This window comes from Epinephelus fuscoguttatus, linkage group LG15, assembly GCF_011397635.1.
Source record: "Epinephelus fuscoguttatus linkage group LG15, E.fuscoguttatus.final_Chr_v1".
Lineage (NCBI taxonomy): Eukaryota > Metazoa > Chordata > Actinopteri > Perciformes > Serranidae > Epinephelus > Epinephelus fuscoguttatus.
In genome coordinates, this window is record NC_064766.1 from 16968042 (window position 1) to 16981098 (window position 13057).

The 13057-nt window shown below is 40.4% G+C and overlaps 2 protein-coding genes across 2 annotated transcripts in view; both read right to left on the minus strand.

The window, feature by feature from the left end:
• Positions 1 to 2363, minus strand: part of skila (SKI-like proto-oncogene a) — a 35212-nt gene extending 32849 nt beyond the window's left edge. The window contains exon 1 of the mRNA XM_049597814.1: positions 2260 to 2363. The gene's annotated coding sequence lies outside the window, so the exon portion shown is untranslated. The remainder of the gene's footprint in view (positions 1 to 2259) is intronic.
• An 8730-nt stretch (positions 2364 to 11093) lies between these two features.
• prkci (protein kinase C, iota) overlaps positions 11094 to 13057 on the minus strand; it is a 41981-nt gene continuing 40017 nt past the window's right edge. The window contains exon 18 of the mRNA XM_049598098.1: positions 11094 to 12957. Within this exon, the coding sequence (XP_049454055.1) occupies positions 12870 to 12957 (88 nt within the window). The 3' untranslated portion in view covers positions 11094 to 12869. The remainder of the gene's footprint in view (positions 12958 to 13057) is intronic.

The following is a 13057-nucleotide window of genomic DNA, read 5'->3' on the forward strand; positions in this document are numbered from 1 at the left end:
AAAACAGAAATTTAGAAAACAAAGAAGAGGCAGAAAATAATGTTTCAGTCACTATCTACACTTCAGCTAATAAATTCCTCTCCTGAAGTAGAATAAACAAACTGGAAATGATCCCATAAAAAATGTTGTGGAGCATGAAACATCCATAAGGAGTTTAAATGTTTTATGGCCACTGTCCTGGCTGGGGGCTGAAGAGGTCAATGGTTGCTCACTAAACCAAATGGCCATTACCATACTTCACACAAACACAAGGCTTTCTCAGCCCTTGTAATTGAACCCCAGAGGAAATTTGCATTCAAGTTTTCACCAAAGGTTTTGGAACAAACTTCTCCCAGCACAAAGTGAGAATTTTAACAAGCAAAACCAGTTGACCAGACATGGCAACCTGAGCGAAATTCCCCAACACCCTGCCCCTCTGTCATTACATTGTTAATGTAAGGCTGATACAATGGTCAAAAACATTTCACTTTGCAAATGAAAGTGCCCTTCCCAACCATATTGTGCCTTCCCCTAGGTCTGCTTACCCCACGCTGACCCCATCAACTCCATGAAAAACAATTGATAAAAGCATTAACAGCAGTCGTCCCCCTTCTCTCAGGCCATTCACAGCTTGACATACAGCAGTATGGAAAGCGGTGTTCCCCCCACTTTTACTCGCAGGCTTTACTGCGGAATAACTAAGTTGACTGTAATAAGGTAAACAACACTTAGCTGGTATCCCCAATTTAAAACGCAATCTAGATGATAATGGCTGCTGCTGCAATATGACACACGGCACACTGAATGCACTTCAGCTTGAAAATGCAACATTTACTGTACCATCTGTGCTCTTGTATTAACGTGAAATGCATTTGATTGTTTAAAATCTACCCTAAATGGGGGTTTTGACTCGTCAGAAAAGGCAGCAACGCACATTTGACCACTGTGCGTGGATCTGCAGGCTTTTGCAAAATTCATCCCATCGTTTTTTCCACCGACTGAAATGCTGCGGCGGTGCAAGTCTCGAGCTCGATTCCGGGTTGATATTAGTAGGCGTTTTTAATGGCAAATATCACCGTGGGCCGTTTGAGAAAACGGCAAAATCAAATCAGCGATCAGCAATAAATGTTGGTCTGCAGAGATGCAGGAGCTTCTACCCCAGTCTGCACGGGACTCCGTTTTGTTGGCTGTTGTAACCTCCTATCTGATCGGTTTATTCCTATCAGAAATCACAACACCCCGCATTGCTTCTCTGAATAACAACGCGGTTTCCTCAAACATCCCCAGAGCTATCAGGATTTTTTTCTAAATGTCACCTCCACTTGTAGTAACGTTATCCTTTCGCCTGCTGCAAGGACACCGCGTATAATAATGCTCCTGCTCTGCTCCATCCCCAGCTATCCCCCTCCTCCTCTCTCTCCAGTCTGCAAGCTGTACCTCGCCTCCTCTGCTGGCTCGCCACGACGGCACTGGTATGCAGACAGCGCTGATAATGACATTCACTGTCTACACTACAGTCTGGTCTGGGAAGGCACCGCGGTCCAGCGTTACGCACACACCGACTCGGTGCGGGCACGGAGGGTGTTTACAACCGCAGCTCTCCCCCGTATGTTAAACACACAGGTAGCCTCCGTGTCCGATACACCCAACGGTCAAATCGCTTTTAACAACACATTAAATATTACATACATGAGTGTTATATTAATTTTAAATACGTTTTAACCACAAACGTGTGAAAAGTGAACGCATGAAATATGCGCATTCGTCTGAAAATCAATCAATTGACGAATCATGTATTTAAATGCTCCATACTAATTGCGCTAGCTAGCTTAGCTCCGCAGCTCACCTCTGTACGGTCGGCTGTGAGGCAATCTAAACAGCTATGAGACAGGCTAACACGGCTCTCGAGAGCACAGGCTAACTTAACCCGGTTCACCCCAGCTATGAGAGCGATAATAAAACAGTCTGCTCGCACAGTGATAAACAACAATGTCTGCCACGACTGGGAATTATAACTCAAAGTAATATTAAAGCAGCCCAGTACAGTAGGCGACACAGCTTCCTAACCGAGAGAACCGACAGCGCTAACGTTACAACAGCTAACCCCGAGATACAGAGCGATACAGCAGGCTAACTGAGCCAGGTTAGCTTCGCCCCCCGCTCCGGAATTCAAACTCAACCGTTATCACGCGCTGTGACCCGCTATCGATAAATTAACGTTTGTTTTTTAAATTAACGTCCGGTTGAAAGCTCCATCTCTTTTAAAAATCGAGAAAACACTTGCCTGAAATCGCTGCGCGTGTCGGTCGTCCTCTCTCGAGCGGGGTCTTCTCAGTACTGGAAAAGCCTGGCGGACCGTCAACAAGATGCAGCTAGAGGCTCCACTACAGCCCCGCAACGTCACACTGCACACGGGCTGAGAGGCGGAGACGTCACCCGGCTGACGGAAACTATGCGGGGGTGTCTCTAGTCTGTCTGCCTGCCTGTCTGTGTGTCTGTCTGCGTGTCTGCCTGTCTGTCTCGCACAGCCTGGGAGATTGTTTCCTCCAGCAGTAAAGCTGTGAGCGGAGAGGTGGAGATAGACGTCAACAGCAGGCAGTCAGCGGATGCCAAAACTGGGGTTCGGGGACTTTTAGAGTCCTTAAAGGGATCCAGAATTGGAATCTCTTGAGTTTCACTTTACTGCTCTTAAAAAAAGCTTATTTTAATGTGGAATTGTGTGTGTTTAAAACCATTTTCTCCTGTACATTTCAGCATGATTTCACCATAATATTTATTTGATTTTTAGGGACATTGATGTAGATGGGAAAGAAATCCTCACACACACACACACACACACACACACACTTTATTGTCAGAAAAAAATCTGAAATTTGTCTACAAAAATACAAAACAACATTTAACCAAGAACAAAATGATACAACAAATGCTACAAATCAAATTAAAGACATTTACACCATAAATTGATGTAGAAAAGGCACAAATTGGTGTATGAAGATTCACCAGAATGCAGAAAATTAAATGTTTGATGCTCTAAATTTTTTTGGCTGAGGACCCCTTGAGCTCCCTGTTTCATAAGTATCCCCCCCATTGTCGATACTACCGAAACTCGAAAGCTACCCACTTGTTTAGTTTATTAGGGCCCTGACAAACCACGCCAAGGGGTGGCCGATGGTTAACATTGAGCTGTCAGTGAGCATCTGATGCCCTAGTTTTTGTGTTGGCTCTTGTCTGCTTTTTTCAGCCAATTCAGCATGTTGGATCGGTGTCAGAAACATTGGCAATGGCAAAGCCCATTATTGAATGAAATCACTCTGATTGGCAGTTCAGCTCAGCGTACAAGAAGAGAAACGGAAGTGAGGAAGGTAAACAAATGGCTAAAGTCAAGAGGGAGTGTGATCGAAACAAGCTCTGTATGAGGTAATATTATTTTGTTTAGTCATTGAGCTCTTCAGCAGAAACAGTTTGTGATGATTTGTGATATTGTTGGATGTTTCACAGAAAAACAACATTTAACTAAAGGACAAAATGATACAACAAATGCTACAAATCAAATTTTGACAAAATTAAAGACATTTACAGCATAAAATGATGTAGAAAAGGTACAAAATGGTGCATAAAATTCACCAGAATGCAGGAAATTCTCTGAATGGTAGTTCAGCTCAGCGCACGAGAAGAGAAACAGAAGTGAGGAAGGTAAACAAATGGCTAAAGTCAAGAGGGGGTGTGATCGAAACAAGCTCTGTATGAGGTAATATTATTTTGTTTAGTCATTGAGCTCTTCAGCAGAAACAGTTTGTGATGATTTGTGATATTGTTGGATGTTTCACAGGAAAACAACATTTAACTAAAGGACAAAATGATACAACAAATGCTACAAATCAAATTTTGACAAAATTAAAGACATTTACAGCATAAAATGATGTAGAAAAGTTACAAAATGGTGCATAAAATTCACCAGAATGCAGGAAATTCTCTGAATGGTAGTTCAGCTCAGCGCACGAGAAGAGAAACAGAAGTGAGGAAGGTAAACAAATGGCTAAAGTCAAGAGGGGGTGTGATCGAAACAAACTATATGAGGTAAGATTATTTTTTTGGGCCATTGAGCGATAAATATCTTTTGTTCTTTCAACATGTGTTGTTACATGCTAACTGGCTAACCAGCGTCTTGAATCTATTCTGTCTGTCTTCCGGTTTCCCTTTTTTAATTACGAATACAGACTATTGCCGCCTGCTGGTGTGGAGAGTTACTTCCTCTAATGCAGCCACAGATTGCTGTTGTTTGTAGTGGTGTGTTCAGGTGCAAGTTTTTGGCAGAGACATAAGCGTCATGAGGTGATGCAAAAAGCCTTTGTCACCATCATTGATATCAGTTTGGCGTGCCTGGGCCTAAAAATCTATTCTTTTTAGAGATTCAACTTCATGTTCCTTTGATTTAAATCATGTTGTAGGTCACTTTAATTGACACGGCCTTGATTGACATTATGCTGACATTAAACTGACATGACAGAAAGCTTTATCTCCCCCTGTCTTCGGGTTTCCATCAAGCTTGTGAAAATGAGAGGATAACAGAGGACAAACACACCGGGCAAAAGGGTCGCCTCTTCTCCAACACCTCCCCCACACCTCCTCCCTCACTCTTTTTATGGACCCATCCTCTGCCAAAGGTCAAGAGGTCATTCAGGCAGTCTATTGTGCCTTCAGTGATGATAGAAGTTAATGAAATCTGGGCATGAGGAAGTCAGGAATGAGATTTTATGAATTATAGCTAATATATTTCCATGTCAGGGAGGTTTAAATCCCGTAGCAACTGTTTACTCTGGACTCTGAATACACTCTATCATCTCTAACTCCTGTTCTTGGCTGGGACCTTAATCTATAAAGGTTATCATGCTCTGTCTCCATATGCTGGATTTTTTTTTTTTTTCTCGGCTGGCTGGCTGACTGACCCACAGTCTGATGTCACACGTCTGTGAGAGCAGAGAGGCTTGATAAAGCTTTGATAAACAACACCGTCGGCTGTTTCGCCGCAGCCTCTCTCTGGCTCACTCTCTGACAGCAAGGTCAGCAGTTGTATTATGAGAGCAGATGTGCGTACACCCTGTCCAGCCCCAGAGAACAACAAGAGGGACATTGATTTTCCTGTAATAACATCACTCTGTGTACTGCGGGGAGTAAATTAATCTCATATCTGCCATATTGTGACCAGCGCTGATTGTTCATTAGGGATAAAGCAAAAAAAAAGCTGAAGGATGAGGTATAGTGTGGAGAGGTGGTTGTGAAAGAGCTGGGATTCACAGAAGGAGTGTAACAGACGAGCACATTGATAAGCCTCTCCATTAGCCAAGACTTTAACTGTTATTGGACTTAGTACTAAGTGGACCCTTGGGGGCGGACACCTCGCAGTCATTTTCATACATCCTGTCTGGAATCAATGGGGGATATTGAAATATGCCCTCAGTTGTTCAGTGGATGTATCTGTAATTTGGGGTAATGATGCTTGCTGAAGTGCTGGTCTGAGGTCACAGACCTTCACCACAGAGTCTCAGGTGTGTCAGACAGTTTGGAGCAGACGTCTAGCTAATGTCCTGTCCTCTGTGTATGTGCGTGTGTGAACCGATAAATTAGCAACTGAGGGTTTGTACTGCGGTGTGAACTTCACCAGAAGAACATTTGTGGTTAAAATGTTGTCATGTCCTGCGTAGAATAAATGACGTACAGGTAATGTGTTGGCAGTGTGCGGGTGTTTGTTTTGTCTCTCCTTCACCTGAACTTTGAAATGCATTTTTGCATGGAACAATGACATACATCAGAGTCTTCAATGGCGGAAAGTGACTGCGTACATTTACTCAATTCTGGTACTTAAATACATTTTTTAATCTATTCATTTATTTATAATTATTATTATTATATTGTTTCCATTATTTTTATTATTTAAATATTATTTATTTTTATTTATTTATTTTTATTTTTAGATACAGATTTTTTTTTATTTTCTGCTAGTTTATGCCATTACTCCACTGTATTTTTTTTAATAGCTTTAGTTGCTATTTACTTTGCAGATTCAGACGCACAATACAAAATATAAATCAACAAATAAATGATGATGTATTATTTATGGATGAAGACAAAACTTAATTGATCCTGCGGGGAAATTCATAAGCTAATCAGCGGATATATTTTTAAAAAAAATAAATTAAAAAAAAGCGCCCCATCTTTGCAAGTGATGTTTACCCATTAATACAACAGTAATCATAATCCAATAATATAAAATACATAATATAGAAATAGTTCATTCTGCATTATGAGTACTTTTAGTAGAGTATTTGTTCAAAATCAAGATTATTAAATACAAAATCTTTTTTGACATCCAAGCTCTTTTGAGTCTCATTTTGTGTCAAAAAAATAGAAAATCGGTCAATAAGTACAAATTTGTATTCCGTAATTGGACTTCATGTTATCTTAACAAGCACTGTACTTACAATACAATAAATGGTAACAATTTTGTGCTTTTATTTAAGTCTAAATTTAAGTGCATGGTTTTAGCACACTGCACTGTGGTATTGCTACTTACTTTTACTTACTTTTAAGTTCACCATGCATCACAGCAACCAATGACTTTTAGGATGTGAGTAACATGTCTTAAAATAGACTTGAAAAGAAAGTGAGCACATTCTGTAGTATTGTACATTAATACTGGTACTGCATATGCTAAAAGTACAAGAACAAAATCAGCAGCAGTTAAAACCACACTGAAAAACAGAAATGTGACAGACATATACATCACGCAGGGGATTTCCATACACTGCTATCTGACATTCAACTTAATGTTACTATGATTCCATTACGTTCTTTGAGTTATTATTTTGTATAATCAGTGGTACATATATCGTCTTTTATTCCAAAGTTAGACCTTTCTTTTATATATCACACTGCTTTTTTCACTTAAGCAAGTCATGTATTTATCTCCTGTTTTATTCAGTGTGTATTACTGCAGAAGGGTTCCTCATTATCAGAAATGTTGGCGTTGTACATTTCTACAAATGATGAAAGCGTCACATTTGTACCGTTTAAACATATCATATGAAGGTTTGTAAAGTGATGTAATTTGTAAGGTGACTTTGTCATCAGGAGGTGGAGGGGCTGGTGCATGGCGTGTCATCTGGGTGAGAAGCTTGCCAAGGTGCACACCACTGTTTACCAACAAACAACAAACCAGTTGTGATTTAGTGAGACATTGCTGCTTTTCCTGTTCCCTCAAAACCAGGTATTTTAAGCTGAAACATGATCTTTTCCTAACCATAACCAAGTGTTTTTTTGTGCCTAAACCTAACCACACATAAACAACAGGGCGTACTGTCTACATAATAGTGTGCAAATGTAACATATCTGAGATTTGCATCCAACAGTGCAATCATATCTTCCTTGTGATTGAGTTGCCCTTATTGTACCTGTAAGCCCAGGTCCATTCATACACTGTATGTAGGTCTTCCTGAAGTGGTCATGAGGAATCATCTCAAGTGTTTCCTAATGAAACAAATGTGTTTCTACTCGATGCCTCCACTATCATTACAATCACTTCAGTAGCACGCACCAATTTGAAGCCACCTTACAGGAAGTATATTCAACTATAGACGCTGAGGAACAACTCATTACCTCAGCACTACAGTCAAGAGCACTGGTAAATGCAGTGTGACAGCATGGAGACCGTGCCAAGTGGAGCACTACCCACCTTAAATTGCAGTGTGTGTTTTACTAAAGGATTGTGTTTAGCACCAAGTATGATTCTTCTGCTGCTTAATTAATCCCTTCAGGGACGGAATAAAACACCCAACAAGATAAGAGCAATTAAAACAGGATGTTGTTTTTTTTTCAGATCCTCCTCCGTTTTACATCATTAATTATACAAGGTTAGTGTTCCCTGTGTCTCACACAGGGTGATGTGCAGCCACAGTGCCTGGGGAGGCGTACCCCTCTTCTCCACCAGAGAGGGCACAGGAACAATGTCAAACATACCATCATGGGAATACAGAATTATGCAAAGACATTTATCCTCGTCCTGCGTGCAGCACTGCTGTATTTGTCTCGTGTGGTAATACAAGGGGAGTAATTTTCCACAAAATCTGGTTCAATTGAGACAATATACAATGGTTTAGTGGAGCAGGATGTGAAATAAGCCCCACACAATGGGTTTCTATCCACCATTGTGCCGCTTATTGCAGCACACAAATCAATCCGTTTTATTATTTCTGACACATCATCATTTCCATGACCCTTTCTTTTTCACCTCCCAGCGCTCAGCACTGTGTGCGGGGCGGAGGGGAGGGCAATGGTGTCAATGACCTTTTAACCCCCAGGCACACCGAGGGCCTTCTAAAAGCCAGGCTGGGAGTCACGTGACCAGCGGAGACACAAGCAGCTGGAGTGGAAAAGCTCAAGCTTAACGACTCAAGCCTAATTCCCTTCTCTCCAGACGCTCATGTGGGTCTGAGAGCTCAGGTCTCGTCTCAGCAGTAAAACAAGCCTGATGATTCGAGTATGTTCAGACAGGCCTGTGTTTGCGTCATCTCATCAGCAGTGAACCAGTTTTGCCTAAAAATTGTGTGTCACTTCACATTACAAGATTCTTTCTTTGGGTACAAATATTAAGAGGTAGGGTCTACTGGGTCTGTCCACTGCTTTGATCCAGACTGAAATATCTCAACAACTATTGGATGGACTGTCATGAAATTCATGCTGCCCAGAGGATGAGGCAAACCCATTTTGGTAAACTTCAGACTTTTCTTTTAGCGCCACCATGAGGTTGACATTTTTGATTTTTAGTGAAGCATCTCAACAACCACTTGACACATTGCAATTTTATATGGCCAATCACGATCACTACAGAGTGAATCCTAATTACTTGATCCCTAATGACTTGATTGATTGATTATGATCCCTTTCATCAGTGGTGATACTTCATATGTCAAGGGTTGTTTTTTTTTTTGTTAAAACTTAGAGAGGTGAGATCATTAGGACATGAATTTACGTGACAGACCATTGCACCCAATTATTTTCTTCTCTGGCAAACAGAGCACAGCTAAACAGGATCTCTACAGGAAGTTTCCGTTTTGTTCACAGGTATCAGGTCTGGTTTCTTTCATGTAATTTCCATAAACAGCTTTGGCTCTCAGTGTCTGCCTACAATGAACAGAAAATCACCAATTTTCATTGTACAAAAACAAAAGAAAAACAGGTTTTTATATTCAAAGGAAAATACAAAAACGGAATCTACTGAACCAAAGTAAATTCTACTCTTGCAGGATATAAAAAACGTTTTATTTGAACATTAAATGGACACTCTAGCAATTCAGAATTTCCATTCCATGATGTTGAAGGACATGAGAGCATCACATTCAAACATGAATGGTCAAAATTAGGAGCAGCAGAAGCTCAGTGACTTCACTTTTAGTCCCTATTATGGGCTAAGCTAAAAAAAAATATTAGGTCCTACGATTCCCATGATGCAACACAACAGCACCTTTCATAACCTGTCCTATCGCTGCCTGTCTACTGCTGGCTTCTGGGGTCATGTTCACAGTGATCAAATGAAGAGTCCACATGAACGCCCCTTCTTGAGGCACTCATGACTTCATAAGTGGAACTTTTCAGAAAGCGCAGAGTTCACGGGTTCTAATGTTTTTGCTGACATTTTCAGAAATGGCAGAAGCTATAAAAGTTCATTTTTCAGTGGATGGTAAGATAATATTGTAATACTACACATTAGAGTTTTCTTTGTAGTTTTACAATATGAGAAAAATGTTAATATCCTCATTAATGGCCTCATCTTTTTCCTCTGTCATTATGCCTTTGTACTTTCTGCATTATGTGACCCCCTCACTAGCTTACTATACTGTTAGCCTTAGTGGTGTTTTTTTTAAAAAGATATTTTTTGGGGCATTTTTGCCTTTAATCAATAAGAAAGCTAAATGTGAAAGAGGGAGAGAGAGGGAATGACATGCAGCAAAGGGCCACAGGCTGGAGTCAAGCCCGGTCTGCTGCAGCAACAGCCTTGTACATGGAGCGCTTGCTCTATCCACTAGGCCACCGATGCCCCAGCCTCAGTGGTTTCCAGTCACCAACAGTTGCGTCTACGTTGCCACTGTCTAGCAGCGGTGCTCTCACAACTTAACCACTTGAACCTTAAGCATATCATGAACAAAGCTCCCCATGTGGATAAGACAAGCTCAAGAGTTCTGTTTGAATGCAGCATAACCCTGATGACATCACTATGATATCACTAGGGTCATCTTGTCAGACTTGACAAGGGTTTCTACAGCTCAAGACAAGTTAGACTTCAGACTTTTTTAAGCCATTTGAAATCAAATTTATCAGGAATTTTACAATAACTAAAACTGACCACATGAACTGACGGCAATTACTTAGCATAAGGACAATTTTACCCAAATGTTTATCGTAACATAAAACATGATTTTTTTTTGTCTGGTGGTGCAGATGAGAGAAGAACAGAAGGGTGAAATACCTGCTGTTTTTTGGGCAGTTTTGTGTTTCTCTCTCTGCATATGGGATTTCCCTGCCTTGATTCCCAACATGCAGAATTTGAAAAACTTTTCAAATAAAACACACTGAGCCTTGAAAGCATTGTCTTGTACCTTTTTAAACCCTCCTGCAAAATTTTGGTTATACAGCCAATTTTCATTGAATTTCGGTCATTCAGAGAACAGTGACAACTAGCTAGCAGAGGGCAGATTCCTTTGAGCATCCCATCTGGAAATAGAATATGAGTGTTTTTGGTTCTGCTATCCTGATCTGCTCACCATTACTGAGAGGTATTTAGGACATTTTTTTTTTTTTTTTTTAAATAGATGTTACCCATAATTTCAAGATTTTACAATGCCAGAAAGAAACAACACAAAATTCTTTGCATTTTTAAGACTTTTTAAAGATTGATTTCAGACATTTTAACACCAATTAAGGCCTTATTTTTAGATAAATGAATTCAATGCCTTTTAAGACTTTTTAAGGAACTGCAGGAACTCTAGAGAGCTCCAAGAGCTCTTACACAGCTGTTGGTGCCCTTTTAAATGAAGGACAGACCCACACTGACACAAACACATATTACCACAAGGAGAGAAATAAAATGTTTATTTTACCATCTGTTTTTTTTCTTTGCACACTAATAATAAACGTCAGCAGAGTCCTCTGGGTGGTAAACATCCCCAAAACACAACAAATACAACAAATAGTGTTTCCATTGGGTTCACCCAGTGACATTTTGGAATCAATGTAGTGATAAAAAAAGATTCAAAATTTAATCTGATTCACACAACAAAAAAAAATGTAACAAAAAAAGTTAAAGTAACATGTAACAGATGAATGAGTCCCTCCTCCGGTCGCCGCGTGAGCTTAATAACATTTTCCAAGTAGAGAGAAGCTTCGAGTGGACGAGAGTCTGGAGGTTCATGCACCATCACTTAGTGTTGTTACAGTCGGGGGTTAGAGAGCGGCTCTACAGAGCCTTTATATGTTTTGAAGCAGGTCTACAAAATATTTCATTCACTTTATGGTAGATGTGGTAAAAATGGAGCACAGCAGACACAGTTCACAGAAAGCACTGTGTCGTGCCTTTGGACTTCTGACCGAGCTCTCCTTTCAACAATCACTTAGTATTTTCATTTACAACAGAAGACATACATGGAATGGAGAAAGTACCAAAAAAAAAAAAAAAAAAAAAAAAGACAGACCATACGTTTCAGAAAGGCATAGTATTAAAAAATGAGCAAAGGAAATCTGAATGTTAATTCTATGACTTGGGACAGCACATTTTCCATCTGTATACTTTACCTTCTTACTCGTACCGGCAAGACATTTTTCAGAAAAATGTTTTTTTGGTCCCGTGTGAGTGTTTTTGTTTCAAGGATGGTCTGCACAGTAAAGTCTGTGCTCCAGCGTTCAGGTATGATGTGCTTCTCTTCCAGCTCTTTTCCCTGCATAGTGAGCTCTTTTTTTATTCACAGTTTGAGTCTCAACTCATTGTTAGTGTTGGGTGGATGCTGCTGAATAGGCTCCTTCATTCTGGGGTGAAGGGACTTAAAGCAGACACCTTCTGTTTTCCAGATTATCTCAACAACAAAGCCTGAGCTTCTTTTGTTGCGTTGCTCAGGCTGGACATTTTACACATTAGAACAACATATATAATGATGTTGTTAAATAAAACATGAGAAAAATATATAGATTTTTATCTCTTGTCTTTTTTTTTTTTTTAAAGGCTAGTGTTATGATTCTTCTTTCCTCTACAGAAGGGGTGTTGCGACAAAGCTAAATCCAAAATGACTTTATGATGATTAAGTCGTCACTTTTGTCCGACTGTGGCTTGAAGCTAAAAAGGCCTTGTCTAACATTTATAGTAGAATCATATATATACAAATAAAATATGCATTGAAAACACTCCACCAGCTGGAAGGAGAGGATGTTCAGTTCATCTGTCAGGGGCCGTGCCTCATCCCCCGCCCCCGATGTACAGCAACCTTGGAAGAACTTTGTAGCCGCGTTGGCTACCGATAAAGAGGCCCCGATGAGAAAATCGATATCAGTGCAGATTTACATGATATAAAAATAAGTAAGAAAGAAGGTAGGCTTAAGGGCAAGTGGTTATAAATGGCAGAGTGTGAGACTGGTTTTGGCAAATAAGCGTTCTACTGTGCATGTGCGGCCCTCGAACAGAAGGTTGATGTCGCCTGGGTTGTCTCGTAACCATGCAGCTTGAAGACACGGAGACGCCATGTAACACGTGCATGAGAGAGTGTGTGTGTGTGTGTGTGTGTGTGTGTGTGTGTGTGTGTGTGTGTGTGAGAGAGTGGGTGGTGTGTATGAGCACAGACGCTGCGTCCTCACACACACTCCTCCGCTGACATCAGGAGTGGATTGATGTACTCAAATCCTTCAAACTCAGACTGGTCGATCTTCTTGACCACATCACTACGATAAAGAAAAGAAAATTGGCATCAATTATATATAGTTAAAGAGCATATAATATTAAAAATTACATGCTGTCTTAATTTTTTTTTTAAATACGATG